At 39.5% G+C, this 17567-nt stretch overlaps 3 protein-coding genes across 4 annotated transcripts; 2 read left to right on the forward strand and 1 right to left on the reverse strand.

Moving 5' to 3' along the window:
- The first annotated feature begins 2345 nt into the window (after positions 1-2345).
- On the forward strand, positions 2346-3065 carry LOC131426106 (protein CutA homolog). Its single transcript, XM_058588554.1, has 2 exons — positions 2346-2483; positions 2668-3065. The coding sequence occupies exons 1-2, from the start codon at positions 2359-2361 to the stop codon at positions 3053-3055; spliced, it is 513 nt and encodes a 170-aa protein (XP_058444537.1). The 5' UTR covers positions 2346-2358; the 3' UTR covers positions 3056-3065.
- A 207-nt stretch (positions 3066-3272) lies between these two features.
- On the reverse strand, positions 3273-6146 carry LOC131426105 (palmitoyltransferase ZDHHC6). Its single transcript, XM_058588553.1, has 5 exons — positions 5683-6146; positions 5455-5597; positions 4022-4800; positions 3765-3955; positions 3273-3691 (listed from the first exon to the last, which is right to left on the reverse strand). The coding sequence occupies exons 2-5, from the start codon at positions 5516-5518 to the stop codon at positions 3475-3477; spliced, it is 1251 nt and encodes a 416-aa protein (XP_058444536.1). The 5' UTR covers positions 5519-5597; positions 5683-6146; the 3' UTR covers positions 3273-3474.
- Positions 6147-9635: 3489 nt separating this feature from the next.
- On the forward strand, positions 9636-13549 carry LOC131426107 (kelch-like protein 9). 2 transcript variants are annotated; one of them, XM_058588555.1, is made up of 5 exons: positions 9636-9885; positions 10016-10112; positions 10324-10784; positions 11489-12117; positions 12175-13549. In XM_058588555.1, exons 3-5 carry the CDS (start codon positions 10572-10574, stop codon positions 13436-13438), a joined length of 2106 nt encoding a protein of 701 aa, XP_058444538.1. In that variant the 5' UTR covers positions 9636-9885; positions 10016-10112; positions 10324-10571; the 3' UTR covers positions 13439-13549. The 2 variants fall into 2 exon arrangements, with proteins under 2 accessions (XP_058444538.1, XP_058444539.1); XM_058588556.1 differs by lacking the exon at positions 10016-10112.
- The last annotated feature ends 4018 nt before the right edge of the window (positions 13550-17567 follow it).

Genomic DNA, 17567 nt, shown 5'->3' on the forward strand with positions numbered 1-17567 from the left:
GAGCGTTTTCATCTTCTCACCTTCGCTGAAAATGTCAAAGATTTCAATGTGGAAAAATCCTGGTGGATACGGTTGTATCGTTTGAGTTGTATATCTGGCAGCGGTGAGGCAGTCGGTCACCAGAATGTCTGCCAGCCATATTTTTCCAGTTCCGGAGTTATAGGGTAAAGTGTGTTTAATATTGTACACCGCCACTTAAACCGGCGAAGCAAAATACCATAGAGCCATTTAGTAAACTCAATAACATTTGCTAAATTTGCTTATAAACTATACTTCTGCTAGGTACTAATATTAAAACAAAACATTTCTCTCACGCTCTTCTCCTTTAAAAATTTCTCAAATCTCACCATCGAACAAACCGAGGGGCCGATGACATTTGACCCAACGAAATCTCGGACACCATCGCCATCGGATCCGAATCTTCACCGCGGGTCATCCGCTGGGGTAGGCCCTCAGGGATGTTCTCCGCGGGCCAATATCAACTAGAAACACCATCACTGCGCACCATATGCAGCGTTCAAACAATAACAACAGGAGAACATCAAAACCAGGGGTCATCCACTGGACTATCCGGTCTAACACCTCATCAGAAATAAGGACCGAAAATGCCGGCTGGTTGGACCCGCGAGGACGCTATCCGCGGCCCATACCGTTACTCTTTTCATCGAATTTTCGATTCCTAGTTTAAACTGAAATAAAAAATAACATTTTTTTCAAAATGACATGTAATTAAAATTCTCATTTCCCCCCGGTGAACGACCAAAAGGTTAAAGCCGGGGTAAAATAAATGATATTAATAATAATGATAAGGTACTAATATTAGATCTAGAAGTATAATAGAAACTAGCTAGACTTCATATGTGTCGATGAAACTAATGAGCAATTATTTACCTTAAAATCACTGTAATAAATACAGTTGAAGGGTCAAAAAAGAGTTTGGCCTATGTAGATTGTTCTAGGTTTTCCAACAGACGCCATATTGCGTTTGTATCCGAGCACAAAATTAACATATGGTTGACATAATGAATTCAAGTAAGTACGTGACACATAAAATAGATGTGACAACAGCAATAATTCTGACATACGGTCCATTTCATATTCAATCATGATCCGATGGTTGTTAAGAACATCACGTAAACTCCGATGACAAAGCCGTTTTTGGCATCTATGTGATTTTTTACATAAAATTAACGTGTGGATTTTTTTGAGTGTGTGTGCAAAACACTTGATTCGGTAACTCAATTGAAACGTAGTATGATTTACACTAAACATCAACAGTTTTTACACTCATTTTTTGAGTTAAGTGTATATTTTCATGAATTTCATGTGTTTTACTAGTAGTGAAAGTTCAAATGCTTTGCACATGATGTTAGCGTGCAAATTATTTTCAGTGTATTTGTGTTCAGTGTTCCTCGAGAAGATTATTTTTTTCGTTATCCAGCCTCGCGCAATTGAAGAATCCAACCAACTCTTTTGCGATCGCTGCGCTGCCCGAGTGGCGAGCTTTGAACTAAGCGATGGTGATAATTTTCAGATTTTGCTTGAAGATTCGAACATTTTGTTTTTATTTTTTTTCTTACGATTCGAATACTAACATACAAAAACGTGTGAAAATTTGGTAAAAAAATCGATCATTTATGATTCAGTAACTTTCCGTGGTATATTTGATTGATATTTATGGAGAAATCGTAACATGAAATACTAAATTCGAAGAAGTGAGGTTGGGTTCTGTTTTCATATCTGGGATATTCTTTGTTTTTTGGGTTGGATTTTGAGATTAATTGATAAATTATGATCAAAAGTTTTATGACTAGTCTATTTACTCATGTTTTACCATCTAAATCAAATCTGTATGTTAACAGAAAATTTCAAATTTCATCCGAGATTGTCAAGAGTATAGGACAATTTGAAATCATATATTTGATGACAACACGTGAATAATCGTTTTTCTTACCCATATTTGTAGGGTTTTGCCATCTGCATTCTTTTTAACTCAAGTAAATTGAAAAATTCGTCAAAAATTTTTCTAATACATGGGATATGTCAAAACAATCACCATAACGCTATCTCGTGGTGACCACGCTGATTGGATTGTTCAATTAACGGACACTTTTCATAAAGATTTTTTTAAAGGTCGTGTCGACGGGAAAACAGTTTACCAAATGCAATTTACTATGCTCAGAATATTTTGGGAGGCAGTTACTACATTGAGCGGTTAAAATGATTTTTTGACTCGAGAATATAAGAATAAAAACAACAGAACTGAGCATCTTACCCATTAATGGTTAATGTAAGTTCGTCGTGTAAAAATCAGCTCGCATCCTCAATTATCTCGCAATGTTCAAAAACATACTTCTGATGGCTGTGAATTCCGCTCCAGAGAAGGTTATCTCACAAAGTATAGCACCTAGAACGTGCATTATATTATCGGCGTTTGTTGTTTTCGTTATCAGTTGCTTCTGCATTGCAACTATCGAAAAAGGGTAAGCAGAGGTTAAGCGGTAGCGAAGTTATTTTGATTTCTCCTGCATAATTAACCGGTTCTGGCTGATTCTGATTCATCAAACTTTTTCGTTCCAACATTCAGCGATTCAGCAGTATGTTTTTGTCGTTCACCGGTAGTATAACGAGAGCGCTAACCAGTAGTTTTCTTCTGTCACCATCCAGAACCGTTGCCGTTGCCAGCAGCAGCAGCATGTCTTCCGAAGCACCAGCCCCGCAGCAGTACCAAGCCGGGTTGCACTCGATCGTTTATGTGACCACGCCGAACGAAAATTCCGCCAAAACGCTGGCTCGTCTGCTGGTCGAACGTAAGCTGGCCGCTTGCGTTAACATCATAGCCGGTCTGACGTCGATTTACGAGTGGGAAGGAAAAATCAACGAAGATCACGAACAACTGCTGATGATCAAAACCCGAAGCGCCCGGGTGGACGAACTGAGCAAGTTCGTCCGGGAGAATCACCCGTACAGTGTGGCGGAGGTGATTTCCGTCCCCATCGAAAACGGCAACCCGCCATATCTGGACTGGCTGAGTAAGACCGTTTCCGAAGGGTAAGAATTGAAAATATGAATGGCAATGTTTTTACGGCTTTGAAAATGTAAATATAGTGGGTTATTCTGGCAGCAGTTTTTGCGCAGGTTACAATTCTTCGAAAACCTTGCGGTGGTACTAAAAATTGTATCATCGATAAATTTGTCATGATTTTTTATATAGATTTTTAAAGTCCCTAATTATGTCTGGGCACTCGAACGGTGATATTCTGAAAGCATCGTTTGGATTAAACTTTCTTATATTTGTTTAGTTCGATAAAAATAGTTATTAACAATTATTTTAATGTATAGTTTTCTTCACTTGCCAAAAATAGTAGTTAATCGTCACGTTAGCAGCAAAAAGCAGCATGGCTATTTTGGAAAAAATGACAAAAAGCGCCGTTAAAAAATAAACACTATAGAAAAATACTCCCAGATGGCCATCTATTTCGCTTTTTTCTTCTCTTTGAAGTGTTGTTGCTGTTCGGATTCATCATCGTCTTCCAGCAGCTCGACGGCGCACTGCCTCGGGAACCATCCTCGTATCCGAGGTGCTTTCGAATTTACTGCCGGTTTCGGATTCTGTTTTTTCTCTTTTTTGCTGCCATTTCTACATTCCGGTTCCGTGTTTGCGAATACCTTTTCCCCAAAGAGCCAATGTCTGGAACAATGTGGGTTAGCGAAATAAGATATTCATTATCAGTGAGAAAGGTTAGTTCGAAAGTAAAACTTACTTGCGCCAGCGAGTTACACGAACTACGTCACCCACTTCCAACCTAATGCGTGGTTCATCCGTCAACGGTGGGCTGAGACAGACCCGACATCCCTGAGAGCACAGAGGAGCCCAGCTGCCGCTAACCGGGCGATTGATAGTGTATGTCCTCGTCCGAGCACGTTTCTCTGATTTTTGTTGCAGTTGCTCTTTCTGTTTAGAAGTGTTCAAATGTTTAAATATGACTGCTACTGGTTCCAATCCAATCCAAACACTTACCGTCAACGTAAACTGATCGCATCCATCCGCCACAGCCCATTCAATTCCATTGCCGACGGGAGCACATGTCCAATTCGCAACCTGCAGTATGTTTCGCCATTTTCCCAAATCGTACGGATAGATGAAACGCTTTCCACCGTTTTCGCGACGATGTTTGGCCTTCTCCAGGATCCAATCTTCTATTCCCGTTCGATTGTTCAGAATGGCTCTGACTTGGAAAAACAGCAACATTCCCACCGCGATGATTACTCCGATGGCCAATCCAATGTTGAACACACCCAGAATCAGACTCCACAAACCCAGCTGAACGGTTGCCTTCGAGTATTGTCCATAGTACAGATACCAGTCCCGGTGTAAGCCTGTATACAGCGATCCACAGAGAATAAAAGTGGCTTGTACGCAACCGGCCACGGCAAGCCCAAGGAAGCTCGTAAAATACGCATGGTTCGCCCATCCGACACAGTTATTAATCCACGGACAGTGATGATCCATTTTTATCACACAGCGATCACACTTTCGGCAGTGATGGGACCGTGGTGCTTTGTACCCATCGCAGCTGACACAATACTGGAGGAACTGTTCGTGTTTAGGATTTTTCGGATGCCACCGCAGTGGCAGGAACTTCGGTCCGGTAAGCGACGCCATCACAAAATTAAATCCGGTGCTAGCGGACAGCATTAGGAAAATAGTTTGATTGATAAATCCGCCGATCGATCGATTCGGAGGCCACCACATGGTGTTCATGTAGAGGGTCATGAAGGTTATTGATTTGATTATACCTGAAACGGAAAGAAAATATAGTTGGTTTCAGAAAGCCCGGGGATTGTGTTTAGTTAGGTCACCATCGCCATCAAGGACATCGCGAAACAAAATCGACTAATTTATTCCAGGAAATTCTTCCACTCAGGACTCTACGGCGGGTTGCGTGCTGCTCTACAATGATTGACAGCCAGGGAGCTAATTATCACTATTCATGTGAAAGGAATGGGCAGTTTTTTCCTCCCAGTGGAGTTGTGCTTGTTTGCATGCTTCTATTCATTCAAACGAATAATCAATTAGCATAATAATCGCTTACATGGGATACTGGTGACACGGCACTAATGAAAGACTTTTGCCTTTATTGACTCGAAAAGTTTGGAACCCCGAAATGACTAGTGCGGGTTGAAATAATATCGTTAGCGAAAGCATGGTTGAATTCTTCCAGTCATATTTTGGTGAATTCAACAAGTTAAGTCAATGCGAATGGGAATCTTGTTGTGGTTAAGTATTTGATTTTGCACACACACACACACACACTTATTATCTAAAGGTATGCAATCCAAAATTAAATTTAACTTTCTGTGACTAGTACTCAAAAAGGTAACGACCATAGCATTGCCTTTGAACACGAATGATAAAAAAAACGCCTTGAGTGAACCCTTCTTCATACTTACTTATCGCAATCAACGGTCCCCAGTGAAAAAATCGCCAGAATACTGCCGAAATGCCGCCCATCATTGTGCGTGTGTAGTCTTTCTTATCTTCAGTGGCGTTGGTAGTGCACGCAGTGACTCACGGTAAATCTTTTCCGAATAAGCTACGGTGAAAGAGAAACATAAAATAAACATTGTTAGGAAACGGACGAAACGCATGGCACTACAGAGAAAAAATAACTCGCTTACTGTTAGTTGCAGTCAACAGAAAACCGAAAATGGCTATTCGCCGATGTGCGAAAAAGGGGTATGCTTGAGATCCCTTGTTTCGGTAAGCCCTAAGCTCACCCTAGCGGCATTGATATTCAAAAGTAAAATCCATACACAAAATTTACGTCGTGTCACTACACCAAATAAAAGCCGAATGCAACAAGCCAATTTCACCTTCGCTGTCCACCAGGTTGACAGTTTGGTCCGCTGAGTAGGCTGTTTTTGTACTAAGGCAATCCACAAATGATGCGATACATAATCACATCCTTTTTAAGAACTGCTCTCAATAGTATTACCAGATTGAACAAAACAGTTTCTTCTCATGATACAGTTGTTAAAAGCAATTTTGGTTCGGTCAGCAAACTGATGACCGATATACACAATGTTAGCTTTAAAGATTGTTTCAACGCTCAAGGACGATCCTCCATCTGTTTGGCTTGAATTTTGACTCACGATTTGTGGCAAAGTTGCCAGAAAGAGAGTAACTACCGGTTCCTGTATACGTCAACTGACGTTAGTATTCCCATGAATCAAATTCGCGTTTTTGACGTTGATTGTACAGTAGAGCACACGTGAAGAGAGACGCATGCACTCGAAAACTTTCTCATTTGGTTCAATACGTGCGAGTACATGATCAGTCTAATTCATTGAAGATACGAGCTGGAGCATTTGTTTCATTAATAGTGGAACTTAAGCTTTTGTTTTGACGCACTTCGCAACTGATTCTTATGTATTTGTATAATAATCTTGCTTTCTTGAATTTCAACACAAAATGTCCCAGTAAAAAAACAAATCAGACTTTTATTATAAATTTTTAATTTAGTGTTATTATCATACGAAAACTTGTTTTCATCAAACAATTTTTTAGTGGATGTATTACTGCGAGAAATCGATGTAAGTGTAGCAATCACGCGTTGTCCAATTAGTTTAGTAAGTTTAATTTAACGCCGGTTTTAACCTTTAGGATCTTTCACAGGGGGGTAGAATGTTTGATACACGTCATTTATGTTTCTATTTATAAACAAAATCACTGTTCATGCTGAGTCTATTCGATACCATTTTTGGGAGAAACCGTATAATTTGTTTCGTTGTTGCAGTAGATGTTATCATTGGCGTCGTCATTGTAAGCATCCTCTGTCTTGTTTTCATTTTTTTGTATATTGGTAGCGGTTGATAGTTCAGTTGATGAGTGTTTGATTGTTCTTTGTTTCTGTCTTTGAAGTACTGGGGTAATTTGTAGTTTGAGTAAAATAAGTCTTTTTGTCCTTAGATATAGATGTCTTTTTGTCCATTTTTTCACACAGTTTGCCATAGTAAACAGTTTGCTGACAGTATTGACCGGTGGTCTGTTGGCTTTCGTACGTGACATGCTATCTACATGACCACCTTCCATCGAATTCGAAGACACCTGAATTTGTTTCGTTAAGCGCATGCATAAGGCCCGTACATCATTCAGAACCCCGTGGAAAAAGTTCTTCCATTGTTCCCTCTCGATGGAGAGAATTTCTCCTTTTTGCGACAGACTTTTTCTAATGAAAATGTCGCATTTCACAGTTTGATGTACTACATAATGTTGATTGTTGTTCGTTGCAAAATCACTTGCCACTGAACATAAATTGCGTTATTTGCTTTGTTGAGCTGAGTCTCAGTAATTTTCTTCAGTTCGATGTGGATTCGCTTCTTAAGCAAATTTTATATTTCTAGTTATTAGAGTGCCTGTGCTTCAAATGAAGTATGAAAGCGAACTCTGATGTGCAAACAAGAATTGCTTCCGTCACGTGAATAATGCTTCCTACATTCCTGATAAAGCTTTCCTTACCAATGAAAGTGTGCAGAATGAAAGTCGATTGCTATTCTCTACAATTTTGTGTTCCCTTTACTGTATCGTTACCTTAGGCCTCGCGAAGCTACGATGCGACTTACTGGTCATGTTTCTAGTATTCAAATATTGATCCAAAGTTCTCTGATTTTTGGGGAACATGAGGCGGTTAGATGTGGACTACTAAGGCTGTGAACCATTCACGGTTAATTTTAACTTTTGGTTCAATCTGACACTTGAGCGGTTATTTTGTGTCGAGTAGTTAAATTTAAATTTGACGGACGGAAAGTTATTTATGTTTATTTTCCACTGGAAATAATTTTAACTAAAGAATTTATATTAGAATTTTCATTGCAAGATTTTTTTTCAGTGTCGGAAAATAACCATCGATTTGTCAAAAATAACCATGTTCCAAAAAGTCGACAATACTTGTTTTTGTTTTGAAATAATTTTCAATTTCGACGCTTAGTGCATTTGTTAAAACGCATAACTTTGGAATTTCGCATAAAAAAGCATAACTTTGAAAATTCGCATATAAAACAAAAACCCTTAAATTCACAAAAAAGTCGCATAAAAACGTCGTATTAAAACAGTATTTGCAGAGGTTTATTATTCTCAGTTATTTTTAAAGATTATTATTGTACAGTGTTCTTTACATATTTTTCAAGTAGGTGAGATTGTAACCCGAATAAAAAATATTGTAGAAAAACAATACGATTTGTTGTTACAAAACCTTCCATAATTTTGCTCTAACCATTGAAAAATATTTTAATGTATTGTTTTACACTGTTCAATCAATTGTGAACGTACTTTTCACAATAGAATGTATAGGTTGTTAAGTATCGTAACAATAACGTAAATCGAAAAATTTTCTCATGCATGTTTTCTTGGAAAACAATTAAATGTACAGTTTGCATATTGTTTGAAACACCACATGTACAATAAATTGAATTGTGAATCGTAGAAACAATATATTGAATCGTTAGAAATGAAAAAAACATCTTGTCAAGATACAATAAAATGTATTGTAACCCTAAATGTGAATCAATTGTTTATGCTGTAAATCAATGGTATATTTTTAAAGGAAAATCTGCAACTTGGACTAAATGTCGACAGTCACATATATTGGTAGACATGTCGTTGATGTTCTTCGACATATTCTATAATGATTTCCTGACAGTGTGAGCAGAATCTGGAAGGTGTTTTCTATAAATAATCAACAAAAATTGGTAGTTTATTTATTTTTATTTATTTATTTCTGGAGCAGGGAAAAGCCCACTGGAGATAAGTTATTATCAATCTATCCCGATTTATAATAGTTATTGAATTGATCGTTGAATCTCATTGTCAAGCGAAAGGGTAAAACGTATATGACAGTTGTTCTGTCGAATTTCGTAATTTCGGCAAAACGTATTTGCTGACTTCGAGATAATTGTTCATCACTTTAGATCAGCACAAGATTCTACCAAATCTTGGTAAAAAGATGTACTTTGTCGAAAAATCAGTATATCTACTAAGAGAAACTCGGAAAACATAATATTGATAACTGAGTAAACAGCGAAATTGTATGTTGCCGATCTGTGTCGGCATTTTTCTATACGGAGCTCGTGAATTGGTTTTAAGTGTGTAGGATGGAAGTTGGATTATTTGGCATCAAGCTAGAACCAAATACAAATATTTTCTAACTATTGTTTTACCTCAACATATTAAATTTATTGATATATTTTAAGCATTAAATTAGAAAGAAAATCACAATAATCATTGCAGCATTGATATCCGGAATTGTTATGAACTAAGTATCTGCGATTGAATTCGACCGTCCCACGACAAAAGGGTCTAACTGCAAATGACAGTTTCTTTTTGTTTACTTATTCTTTCACGATTTACCGAACAGATTTTATATTTACTCTTCGCAAAACTTTCAAGGTAAAGCTACAAGCTTTCGATTTATATTGGAAACTTTAGAGAATTTGCAATAATGGCTTCGTAGTAATCTAAAGAGAAAGTAAACAAAGAGAGGCTCTCATTTTCCGTTAGGCCCTTTTGTCGTGGGACTATCGAATTTTACTTTACAATTCAAATTGAGATGTGCCCTTTTCAAATGTTACCAAAAACATTTGACTCAAGTTTTACGGCACCTCTCTTCATATATTGTCTCTACTTCTGTGTTGTTCCACCGCGCGATCGCATCAATCAGCGAACAAAGGCGATCGATCAGTCAGTGTGTTGCAGTGGTCGGCTCGCTGGATGAATGAAGTTTCGTGTCTGTGAACAGAGAGTATAACTGAAACCAGTTGGGAAAGTGATGTAGTGTTTATCTCCTGTACCGTGCAGAATTTGCTGTAGCTGGCTCAGATTCTGAGGTAGTTTCAAATTTTCTAGTTCCTGTGCTATAATGCAACACCTGACCTGGACCCGAAAAAAGACGAAGAATGGATATCTAGTTGAAGTCGATGACCTATTTTGATAGACTAAACATCTTTTCATTTGCAGTCGTCATCATTGCAATTTTTACAGTTTGTTGTTGTTGTTGTTGTTCTGGTACCGATTGGTCACTACACGGCCCGGCTGTTTCGAAAATTTATCAGAGGTATACATTTCATAGCGACTATCCGGTGATGCAATTGCTTATTATTTAAATAAATTAGTAATTAAATTTTTTGTCAGGAGAAGGAAAAATAGTTGGATTAAAAATTTTGTTTGTTTTCAAATCTTTAAAAACATCGTCTTTGGTTCAATGCTATGTTTTTTTGCATTTATGAGGAACGATTAATTGTAATTAGTTTTTTTTTTCATTTCAGGATTGTTTCAATTGCTTACCGTAGATCAACACTCCGTAAGCCTTCATACTAGTGAAACGAATTGATCATTCGTGGTTGCTCGCAACAACAGCAAACCCACAGTAAAATCTGTCTAACAACTACGTGCGCGCTTGCACAATGTCGAACAGTCTTACTGCCAATTTCGGGTGCTTCAGTTAGCGTGGGAAGTGTTCGTACTCTGCAGCATTTCAGTTTTCGAAAGCAATTGAATGTGAACCGCCGACACCATGGCTACTGCCGAAACAATTGCTTTGACTGCCGCCCCCGTCCTAACGCACCCAATTCTAGTCGGTTCCGGTAACGACGAAGGCAAAGAGCTCAATGGCATTGTATTTGAATCCTTCAGTCATACTGCCACGATCCTGAAGGGACTGAACGAGCTTCGTCTCAAGGGAATACTAGTGGATGTGACCCTACGCAGCAACGGGAAGGTATTTCAGGTGAGTCGACAAATGTATAATTTTTTATCGTTCGCGTGTTGTGTATCGCGTTCCAGATGGCAGTCTCATATGGCAATGGTTTGCATAACTTCATTTGTTTATCACGCCAGCTTTATGCATTGTTGTGCCAAACAAGCTTAGCGAATAATTGATAATTGTGGTGCATGATCTCGTTGTCGGTATTTATCTCTCTCTCTCCTCGCATGGATTCTCTTTCTGTCGTGAATGGGTTTTCACACCATTATACCTAGCGGTAGAAAATAGCCACAATGTGCTGAGCGACGATGATGGTTTTCCGGTCCGGAAGTATGTTTTCGGCACACAGCTGGTCATCTTTTTGAAGGTCACTATGTTTGTGAAGCGATCACACGCATGTTCATTAGGATTTTGTTCGACATTCATGCAGTTCATTATCAACAAAAACAAAAAAAAACCCTAACGCGGCTAGTGATTGCAACATACGACTTTTTTTTCGTGCTTTGATTTTACATGTCGAACGTGTTTCTTTCATTAAACTTGTTTACTCGGTGAGCAATGTGTGTTAACATGCTTCTGAATAAGCAATTTATGTAATCGGTGTTTTGTGTTTCATCAACCAAACAAGTGCGTTTTTTTGTTCATTTATCTAGAGATTAGTAGTACAAATATTTTGTAAATTTGATTTTGTTTCTGATTATTTAATATCATTAATACCACCTCACCAGGCTCACCGGGCTGTCCTGTCGGCGTGCAGCGAATATTTCCGGGCAATGTTTTCCAGTCACACCCGCGAATCCCGGCTCAGCGAGATCGATCTTTGCAATATATCTCCGCTGGGAATCGAGCTGCTACTGGAGTATATCTACACTGCCAAGCTGGCCCTGAACTTGGCCAACATTCAGGAGGTGCTATCCGCGGCAAGCTACATCCAGCTGGAATCGGTTGTCGAAGCCTGCCTCAACTATCTGGATCAGCAGCTGGATCTGGACAACTACATCGACGTGCTGATCATCTCGGAAATGTACTCGCTGAAACGGTTGAACCACAAGGTCTATCGTTTCATTTGTCATCATTTGAATGTGATATCGAAATCAGCGGAATTTTTCCGACTCAGTGAACGACAGATCGAACTGATACTGGCCGGGGATTACCCGGTGACCTGTACCGAAATTGAGGTACTGGGAATTCTACTGCGTTGGATTCAAGCGAACTGCGATGAACCACCAGAACCGGCTTCCTGTCAGGCAAACTATCGACAGTTGATTCGAAACAACATCCGGTTCATGGACATCTCGCTGCAGGAACTGTACAATTTGCTCTGCTCGGAAGAGTTCAAGTTTCATTGGATTGATAGGTATTTACTTTTCCGTATTTTAAAGCTGTTGCTTAAATCAATTTTCCATCACTTTAGATACGAACTGTATGACTTTATCATGAAGATTGGCGAGCAGCAGTGCATCAAGTATAAAATTTCTCCTCTGAACAAAATTCAAAACTACCGCGGTCTGGAGCTGGCGATTATTAAAATAGGTGGTTTCGATCTTTCCGGGATAACAAACGAGATAACCTATTGCTTTCCCGGTGGTAGTAGTAGTAGCGGTAATCCGGCTTCTGCGGGTGCGAAAATTAAGCTGATCAGGAATAAATCGTTCGGCGAGGGCAGCAGTCATTCGGCGTCCGATAGTTTTGAGGGAAAAGCTACGAAGGTCGGCAAACGTGGCAAGGATTTTAAACTAAACGGTAAGTGGCGCTACCTAACTACGATTCCGCATATCAAGCAGAGTAACTTCGGGGTTGTCGTCCTGAATAATAATTTGTACGTGATTGGTGGATGTTACGACATATCACTGGAAGAGTACATCCACCCGTTCGGTTTTCGGTATTGTCCTATTAAAAACAAGTGGGAAACGATTGCTCCCCTGCAGCAAGATCGTTGTCGATTCTCACTGAATGTAGTTGGCCATAGTTTGATTGCGGTTGGGGGTAATAGCGAGATGGATGACGATGGCGATCGTTCGATGTCAACTTGCGAACAGTACGATCCGATTGCCGATAAATGGATTTACATTGAATCGTTGCCAGAATATCGAACTCAGCATGCTGGGGCTGCGTTCGGTGCTACACTGTACATCACCGGTGGACTGGACATGTACAGTGGAGTTCTCGCTACGCTGTGGAGTTACTACAGCTTCAACGATAAGTGGGAAAAGCTACCGAACATGTTGCATCCCCGAGCTGATCACGTGATGTTTACCATCAATAGAAAACTGTACGTCTGCGGTGGTTGGTATGAGATAAACGGCCAACGAGTCCTAGCCAACAGCATTGATTGCTACGATTTGTTCTGTAAAGTGCCCGCCTGGCATGAGGTGACGAAAATACCAACCCCAAAATATCACGCCGGTATAGTGGCGATACAGGAAAGAATCTACATCATCGGTGGGTTCTGTTCGGATGACATTTTTCGCCATACGGCATCCAGTGTCGAGTGCTACGATGTGAGTGCCGATCGATGGTACAGTCTGAAAAAGTATCCGAAAAATATCTGGGAACACACGTGTGCGAACTTGTACATTCCGAAGTACCGGGATGATATGGAGGTGATTGATGACAATGAGGATGGAGAGGACGAAGGGGAGCATGATAGTGACAATGCCAGCAGTACTGCCATTTGAGAGGAAACTTCAGCTGAGATGCTGTCGACGATTTTAGACTCTATAGCAAGTAAGAAGTATTTATTTATTAATAAAATATTTTTGTTAGCCACCAAACCACCGGAATGGTTCGGACGATGAGAGCTGCAGGGGCGTCATCTCACTTTCCAAACGAAACATGTCATGATGAAGTGACAGTCAGAATTATTCCACCGTTTTCTTCAGTTTCAGTTGTCCTGACAAATAGTTCTAAATTTGATGAACGAAAAGAAATGCCCTCATTTTATAAAAGAAAAAAAAACACTCGAACGTCGAGATAATTTCCCCTAAAAATTCGCACCTTTTCTGGGTATTTTAGGGTACCGTACCGTTTCCACCTGAAAAATTTACCTGCAAAAAAAATTACTAAATCAACATTTCTGTTTCATATGAAATAAATGCATACTGAGAAAAGCTAAAATTTGGAAAAGAAGAATGTTCCAGAATACCAGGAAAGAATAAAGAATAGAAGCAGATGAATAATGCAGAAATAATACAAATAAAATAAGTATGTATAAAACAACATCTATCTCGGAACCAGAAAAATCCCGGAAACATTTTTATTACTATTACAAAAGGGTGATTTTTTTGCTAGTAACTTTTCGGCAACACTGTTTTTGACCAATCACGCGTGAATCGTGTCTTGTGTCATTGTCAAATTTGCTCAATTTGGTCTATAATTTTATCATGAATCGTCGTTTGGTCTATGATTTCTATAATTCATGCTGGCAAAGTTGGAGGAAGATGCACTTTTTTATCGAAAAATTGTGTTCAGTGACGAAGTTCATTTCTGGTTGAATGAATACGCCAACAAGCAAAACTGCCGCATCTGGTGTGAAGACCAGCCGGAAGCATTGCAAGAGCTACCAATGCATCCCAAAAAAAGTCAGCATACGAGCACTATCCCGATACTTCCGGAGCCAGACACGATGATCCAGTATGCCCAAAATCAACGAATTTAATCATAAACTAACCATACCTAATTGAAGAATTATAAGGTTATTTGACTGTATTTGGGTTGATTTCTCTGTGTCATGTACAGGGTGATTTTTTAAGAGCTTGAGAACTTTTTTAAACAATAAAACGCATAAAATTTGCAAAATCTCATCGGTTCTTTATTTTAAACGTTAGATTGGTACATGACATTTACTTTTTGAAGATAATTTCATTTAAATGTTGACCGCGGCTGCGTCTTAGGTGGTCCATTCGGAAAGTCCAATTTTGGGCAACTTTTTCGAGCATTTCGGCCGGAATAGCCCGAATTTCTTCGGAAATGTTGTCTTCCAAAGCTGGAATAGTTACTGGCTTATTTCTGTAGACTTTAGACTTGACGTAGCCCCACAAAAAATAGTCTAAAGGCGTCAAATCGCATGATCTTGGTGGCCAACTTACCGGTCCATTTCTTGAGATGAATTGTTCTCCGAAGTTTTCCCTCAAAATGGCCATAGAATCGCGAGCTGTGTGGCATGTAGCGCCATCTTGTTGAAACCACATGTCAACCAAGTTCAGTTCTTCCATTTTTGGCAACAAAAAGTTTGTTAGCATCGAACGATAGCGATCGCCATTCACTGTAACGTTGCGTCCAACAGCATCTTTGAAAAAATACGGTCCAATGATTCCACCAGCGTACAAACCACACCAAACAGTGCATTTTTCGGGATGCATGGGCAGTTCTTGAACGGCTTCTGGTTGCTCTTCACTCCAAATGCGGCAATTTTGCTTATTTACGTAGCCATTCAACCAGAAATGAGCCTCATCGCTGAACAAAATTTGTCGATAAAAAAGCGGATTTTCTGCCAACTTTTCTAGGGCCCATTCACTGATTTGCAAGCGTTGCTCGTTAGTAAGTCTATTCATGATGAAATGTCAGAGCATACTGAGCAAATAATAATGCATGAAAATCATAACCTCAAAAAATCTGAGCAAATACTAATGCATGAAAATCCTAACCTCAAAAAAATCACCTTTTATAAAAACACGTTCTAGAAAACGAAATGTTTACACTTACCAGCTTGAAAATCCGGAACCGGAAGTCGTATCCCGATGAAATCTGGTAACTTTATATGAGGTTGTAAGACCTTTCATTGAAACCTAAGCTTGTGAAAAATGGATGAGCGGTCTATGAGACAATCGAGTGCACTTTTTCTTATTTTTTTTTTTTGAACATTTTACCCCGACACTCCCTAACCAAAAGTTCGATTCAGGTTAAATTCAATAGCATGCTATGGGACCAAGAGACTTTTCGAATCTAAGTTTGTGAAAATCGGTCCAGCCACCTCCGAGAGAATCGAGTGCACATTTTTGTTACACACAGACATTTTGCGTACTCGAACTGCATAGCATTTCTATATGAGAAAGACAAAATGGTCCATTTACACTTCTCCGGTCCAGTTCAGTGCCGGCTCAGTTCCGCTAATATTCTTCCACATGTTTTAAGATGTGTTTTCACACTTCCGGCACCAGTTTGTGTCGGTACTGAGCCGTGTGACGCTTTGAAACGAATGATATAATATTAACGTCCGTGCACGGTGCCGTGTCGTTACTGAACCGGACCGGAGGAGTTTGGATAGACTTTAAATCCACTGTAGTCTATTTTATATCTCTTTTGCATGTTCTTTTTTTTTACCCACATTTCCAGAAGAACTACGATCAATGACATCTTCAATTTTGTCGAGTTTTAACGGAAGACTCTGGTGGATAATGTGAGAGACTAGTTAAGTTAAAAGTTAGTTTTCCATTCACAAATATGGCTTGTTACAAGATGACTAAAAATCGCGTCTGTTTTAATTTTCACAAATTGTGTAAATATCTACAGGGTCCGCCATCTAACTTTTTTTTTTAACAAGCGGTTATTTCGACATTGGTAATTTTAATGTCACTTCTGATTTGACAGAAACTTAAGCCCTTATTACTGGTGTCACTACACGGTGAAACCCAAGTGAAGTGACTGTGACGCTTATTATGGGTATCACTTCACGGTGGATATCAAGTGAAGTGAATGTAGGTCCTTATTAAGGAAGTCGCTTCAGATACAAAAGTAATTACTTGGATGAACTTGATGTCACTATGAACATCACGCCACCAAAATTTCGTTGAAAAAATTAGTTTTTTCCACCACAGTGATCAGGAAGTGAGAACGGTAACAAGGGCCTTAGTTTTATCCTTCCGCTGAACGAAAGTGGTTGTGTATACGCTTGAGGAACGCGTGAAAATAGTGCAGTTTTACTTTGAAAATCAGCTTGAAGAAGACGCCGATTTTTGCCAAAAAATCATTTTCTCGATTGAGGCACATTTTCATCTCGGCGGGTATGTTAATAAGCAAAATTGTCGCGTCTGGGGGACGGAAAATCCGCATGTTATCATGGAGAAGCTGATGCAACCTCAGAGAGTGACGGTTTGGTGCGGATTTTGGTCTGGCGGCATCATTGGGCCATTTTTCTTTGAAAATGAGGCAGAAGCCGCCGCCACAGTCAATGGCGAGCGCTACCGCGCCATGATTAGCGATTGGTTCTTCCCGTTACTTGAAGAGGAAGACCATTTGGTTCCAACAATATGGCGCTCCGTGCCACACAGCCAACGCTACGATCGATCTACTGCGCACAGTCTTCAAAGATCGAATTATCATTCGAAATTCGGATGGCCTCGGAGCTGTGATTTGACGCCGTTAGACTATTATCTTTAGGGGGCTGTCAAAGATAAGTGTTATGTGGACAAGCCAGAGACAATTCAAGCCTTGAAGGACAACATTCGTGCAGCCATAGCTGAAATAAAGCTGCATACAATCGAAAATGTACTAAAAAACTGGACCGACCGTATGGCGTACTGCAAGGCCAGCCGAGGCAGCCATTTGAATGAAATTATATTCCACAATTAACCGGAAGGATTGTATTTTAAAATGAAAAAATAAATTTTGAAATCGGATGCACCGTTTGAGTTTTATTGCATATATGTGTTTCTTAGGCTGTGAACCATTTCGCGGGTAATTTTAACTTTTGGTTGAAATCTGACATTTGAGCGGTTATTTTGTGTCGAGTTAACTTTAACTAAACTTGCGGCCCATTATTGGGAATTGATACCATTCCAACACAAACTAACAAGTATGATGAAAGCC

Source organism: Malaya genurostris, chromosome 1 (assembly GCF_030247185.1).
Source record: "Malaya genurostris strain Urasoe2022 chromosome 1, Malgen_1.1, whole genome shotgun sequence".
NCBI lineage: Eukaryota > Metazoa > Arthropoda > Insecta > Diptera > Culicidae > Malaya > Malaya genurostris.